Source organism: Morone saxatilis, unplaced genomic scaffold (genome assembly GCF_004916995.1).
Source record: "Morone saxatilis isolate NCDOM2014 unplaced genomic scaffold, NCSU_SB_2.0 Contig5, whole genome shotgun sequence".
NCBI lineage: Eukaryota > Metazoa > Chordata > Actinopteri > Moronidae > Morone > Morone saxatilis.
The window spans coordinates 17182649-17188296 of record NW_023340095.1 but is presented as its reverse complement, the minus strand read 5'-3'; the positions used below and the strand labels follow the sequence as shown (position 1 = coordinate 17188296).

At 39.4% G+C, this 5648-nt stretch overlaps 1 protein-coding gene across 1 annotated transcript; it reads left to right on the top strand.

Annotated features, from left to right (window-relative positions):
* The first annotated feature begins 1062 nt into the window (after positions 1-1062).
* ecrg4a (ECRG4 augurin precursor a) lies at positions 1063-5348 on the top strand. Its single transcript, XM_035676366.1, has 4 exons — positions 1063-1270; positions 2672-2719; positions 2821-2990; positions 4880-5348. Exons 1-4 carry the CDS (start codon positions 1201-1203, stop codon positions 5027-5029), a joined length of 438 nt encoding a protein of 145 aa, XP_035532259.1. The 5' UTR covers positions 1063-1200; the 3' UTR covers positions 5030-5348.
* Positions 5349-5648: the final 300 nt, after the last annotated feature.

Sequence of the window (5648 nt, the reverse complement as noted above, 5' to 3'; positions counted from 1 at the left end):
CACTCAAATGAAAAAAATATAAAGTTTTATATTTGTAAAAAGCATAGAAAAGATATTTTAATGTGCATAACATCATCTCAAAGTAAAGTCTATGGGCTATGGAAAGCACAGGTGCAGCCAGTGGGACAAAGGAAACCGGGAAGCTAGAAAAGCTAGAAAAAGAGCGTCATCTTTGCTGGAAACTATGTGAGAACAGAAGTCAAGTTGTCACAAAAATGTGAATGATTGGACAGTTCTAGGATGATCAAAAGGTAAAGGCAACATAAAGTACACGCCATGTTGAAATGAAGCACTGCGGGGAAGAGGATAACCTCCCTGGGCCAAAGGTGTTTAATCAATAACTCTAAGGGAGGTTCAGCTGGGGCTTAAACTGTAGAGCAGTACATGCAATTAGGCTAAAATATTTTTAATTCATGCTGCATTCTAATTTTACCTGCAGCATCACAATGCAGCAATTACTGTAGGCCCTTTTTATCACATTCTTGGATGACAATGGGACTGAGGACACCCACTCTGCCTCTCATACAGCCAGTAAACAGAATTGATGTTTTTAACAAGAGCAAAGACATCCTCAGGTATTTCACTGTTAGTCACTAAGTAAATGCTGAAATTGATTTCAAGTAGGTCTTACCGCTGCCCAGATTTCTCCTCAGCTATTTTAGCTTAGCGTAAGAAAAAGCTGCTGTAATAAATATTGCAGAGACACCGTCGACATGCAGAAAAATGTTTGTGAGTTTAATTTACTGTGCACAGTTGCACATGGTTACCAGAAACAGATGTTTTCAGATAGTGGAAACATTTTTTTTGTCAGATGAAAGCACAGTATTTATGTTATGTTACTTGCTTCAGAAATTGCATGTTACACTATTCAGAAATCTTGTATATCTTTTCACAAAGGAAACCTACATGACAAACCTTGGAACTCTGCTTTTTCTTTCTTCTCCCTCACTGCTGTTCATGTGCTGTATGTATGGGTTATGGAAAAGTACCTGGGACACACATGAAAATTCATTTAAGAGCAGAAAAGCTCCCAGTTGCAGTCTTGTTTCTGCAGGCAAGGAGGTAAACGACATTCCATCTCCATAGGCCAGTTTCCACTTGGAAAGTCTGGGTTGACGCCCACTCTTCCCTCTGGTTGTGCAGTAGTTTATGCACAGTTGTTGCCTTTAAGCAGCTCTGTAAAGACTGAGTGGGTACAAGATGGCAACCCAGCAGCTCTGTTGGAAGGTAATGGGGCTAGCGGTATTGCTGACACTGTTGGCTCTTAGAGGTGAGCTCAATCCTGTTCTTTTCTTTGTCTGAACGTCTGCTTTACTTATGATTTAACTGCTTCTAAAAGGTCACATTCTTTGGTCTACCTTTGTCTGTCCTTCACCATCTGGCCTGGTACTTATCTGAAGATTTTAGAGGTAATTTAGTGGTAGCATTTGTAGGTAGAAAGATCAATTACTGCATGTCAGAGTAAGTGGGATGTTATTTGAGAGAATGGTCACTCTGAGAAAGCATCAAAAGGAAAAAGCAGCCATTAGAAAATAAATATGAAACTGGCAATTTTCTCTGTTGTTGTCTTCTTTTCTCTTTCTGTCACATACAGACTTAAAATAACTTTGATAAGGAGAATGAAAATACAATGAAGAGAAAATATAGACTTAATAGATGAGAGCAGTGCAACAGAACATAATTTAAATCAGTATAATCTACATTTCTGCTGCACAATTGTGAAAGCACAGCAATGTGTTGTTCGTAGCTCATTTGCAACACATACTGGGGAAAAAACACATGCAAACAATTTTCTCCAATTGCAGCAATCCACTTCTTACCGCACAGTGCACATTTTTCGGGCTGAAGCCAAGCTGGAGTCCACCGTAACATACGGACTGGATTTCTCTGCATATTCTTAGGTACATGGTGTTCTGTGGTTTTAGCTTTTCAGAAAACAGATTAATGAAACCCTCCAAGACTAAAGGAAATGTGTCCCAGATGTAAGGAGGGACTTTAATGCACTCCCTACATGTATTGTGGAAGGTAATCTGACTGAACTGGCTGTGTGCAGAGAGGTACAAGATATCTCATTAGTGCACACTTTAAGAACATTCGCCACACACAGTATAGCTCCGTTGCTCCAATGGGAGAGAGGAGCAGCAGGAAGGAAGTCACTGTAGCAAATATATTTACATGCAAATTGGCCATTAACTAGTTTCATTGGATGTGTGTTGGAAACTTCTCCTTTAATCACACTCAATGCTTCACTTTGACATTTGCATCTATAATGACAACTGAGAACAAAGTCCTCCATGAAACTAGTTTATGAAAAGGGGGGGGGAGTGATAAATGTAAAACTAATCAGAAAATCTGCTGCAGTGCCAGTGGAATAATCAGAAAAAATTAAATTCAGGTTTGATGTAGCTTTGACTAAGAAAATAACTGGAGTTTTGATGAGCTGAATGAGTTCTGAGCCTTTTACATCTTTTAGAAGTTCAGTACTTCACTTCTATTCTGCTTTAACATAACCGGCAAAAACTTACAGTTTACACCAAAAATAAACATTGTGCGTCATTAGAAATGAGCTGATTCAATTGTGTTTTATTTATTAAGACTTTAAACTTACGTGTCATGAGGAATGGGGTATCAAACTGCAGCTCATTATCTCTCTGTTGACTCTCCTTGACAGATGTATCCAGTGACAGCAGCCTGCACAAGTTCTTAAGGAAAAGAGATGGTAATATTTTTCTTATTAGTAATATCATACTGCTGATACAAAGACCAATTTCTGTTTGAAAATGCCATTTCATTCTGTCGCCCTATTGTGCTTCCATCCAGTGGCAGGAGCTGGTACTGCCCCCTCAAAGTCCTCTGTCGCTGTCCCCCCTTCCAAGGCTCAAGAGTTTCTGGCAAAACTGAGCAGAACCAAGAGGAACATCTGGGATCGCAGCAGACCAGACGTTCAGCAGTGGATTATGCAGTTTATGTACATGGGATTCGATGAGCAGGTGGGTTGCGTCTGTTCTGAAATCTTTCAATACAACAGAAACAGAAATCAATGACGAGTATTCTACTGAACAAAACTGATCTGCATAACAAAAACAGCACATAGGTTTACCACCTTTTAAGGAATGACTCTTACATTGGGTTTGAAGTAAAGAACATTGTCACAGCAGAAACATTTCTCTCACCAGACTCTTATCAAGAACTTGTTCAGTTTGCCTTCTCTCAACAGCAAACTGACCAGAAATTCTTCAAATGATTTGCTACCCATATTTCTGTTTCCGCAACCTAATGTGACAGGGTTCACTTGTATGTTAAAAGGTCCAGTATGTCATATTTAGGAGGATCTATTAGCAGAAATGGAATCATATTCATATGTATGTTTTAATCCATTAATTAATGAGCTAAAAATAAGAAGTCTATTTTGTGTTTTTGTTACCTTAGAATGAGCTATTTGTATCTACAGAGGGAGTGGGTTCTCTTCTACAGAGGCCGCCAGGTTGAACTGTTATGTTTCTACAGTAGCCCAGAACAGACAAACCAAACACTGGCTCTAAAGCTCTTTAAAGTTTGAGTATTGTGGCCACCGTACTTTATCCTGCGTGTTTGGAAGGGGAGGGTGAGGCGAGTTGGTTGCAGTCTCACTGCTCCGTGCCACTGAATTCTACATACTGATCCTTTAACAGTTTAGTGTTACATAAAGTTGAGAGATGGATTAAAAAAGAACAGTCCAAATAGAAGCAGCAGAGGCCAAGAATTACACTTTTTCCCCAGTCAAGCTCCAAATTCACTGGTTCCTATACTTAGACCATAGTGCACCTTGTGTCATTTGTTGGACTGTATTGACAATTTTTAATGTTTCTGTCCGTCTGCCTTGAAGTCATTTTCTCAGATAATATAAGTGAAAAGTACTAACTGTGAAAAGTAAGTTGATTTGAAAAATCAGTGAAGGTACCCTTTAACGGCCCTTCAGTGATGCAAGTGCAATGTTGTGTATAGATTTAAGATCAATAAAGACCCTGAAAACCTATTTTCTTAGTCAGCGTCTTACTGTGAGCAACATATAAAACGTGTTGTCACATACAGTACTTTTGTGCACCAATCAGGACTATTAATTTATTAATAAATTAATATTAATTTACACTTGCACAATACACAATACACAATTGCAACACCACTGCCAATCAAAGCTGATCAACACACAGCCACCTAGTCCAATGAGCGTTTTAGTGTGAAACTCCTATAATAAATGATAGCTCAGAATGATGATGGAATAACTCTTTCTTTCTCTTTGATGTGTTAATGTTGTGACTGTTGCTTCTTTAGTCATATTTAATTTTATTGACATAAATACGAAACAGATAAACAACATGATTAAAACTTTAGTAATCTGGATCTTTAAAAATCTTCTATCGCAGATAGAAAAGAAGTTATCCTCTCAATTGTCGCTGTCTGACTGAATAGTACAGAACTGAAACACAAATTCCTCCTCCTGCACACATATATAACCCCACTTAGAGGCCGTTGCAGTTTTCTTTCAGGTCAGTGACTGTCATGTATTCACCAGGGACAGTAAGGAATGGAGGGAACAGATCGTAAGAAGAGATTAAAAGGCAGCAGAGTGCACAATATAACCCCCCTGCCACAACCACTTTTGACAGCTGACAGCCTTTTCGTTTCAGCCAGTGCATCAGTCTTCGTATGCCATTTACTGTTGCTTCCTTAATAGGCCAACGCTGTGAAAGCATTGGCCTTTTCAACGTTTGCCTTTCATGCATGTCTGCTGACAGTCTCAGTGGACACCTTATCAGCTGCCTCTGTGTCTGTTAGTTTTAGATTTGTTGAGGCTCAGTTTCTTAATGAGTCAAACCTTTGGTTCATTTTTCCTCACCAGAGGCTGGAGACTGACCTGTCGTACTGGAGGGACCAGGCTCGCGCCACTGACCAGGGCCGTCAGCACCACTATGATGAAAACTCCCCCACCGGCCCGCGTGACCCTGGTTCTTACAGACATGGAGCTAACGTCAACTACGACTACTATTAACTTCAGTCACAAACACACAGAGGTCACTGCTTCTGTGAATGGTCAAAGGGTTTGTTTTGTTTTAGTAAGTCTGCCTTCTGTTTGAGAGAACACAAGCTGTTATAGTTTCACACCTGCCATGCAGCTGTCAACATCCAACTACTTCACAGCTGCTGACTTCTTTGTTTTCATTGGTTACGCCCACCAGTATAATCCACTCTCAAGCTTTTCTCCCCATATATTCATTTTAAAAATAACACAGAATTATGTTCAAATCGGATGTCTTGGCACTTTTCTTATCAAGAGATTATTGTAAATAAAGATCTGGCTTCAGACTGTCCCCTGCTTGTTCACTTCCACTTTTATCTCTCTGTCACACACACACATAATCAATTATCAATTATATTATACACAGAATATTGGAAATATTTTATTAAAATAACATCTTCATTTGAAATTGATAATGGACATCCTGACATGAGATTTCACAAAGTAGAACACAATGATGTCCAGATAAACAAGTAGTGATGCTCTAACAGTCTTTCTAGAAGATTTGCCCAGTCCTGTAGTGCTCTGCATGAACAGCCAACAGGTTGCTGGCACACCACTGAGTAAGAGGACAAAACATCCAGTGGAAAAA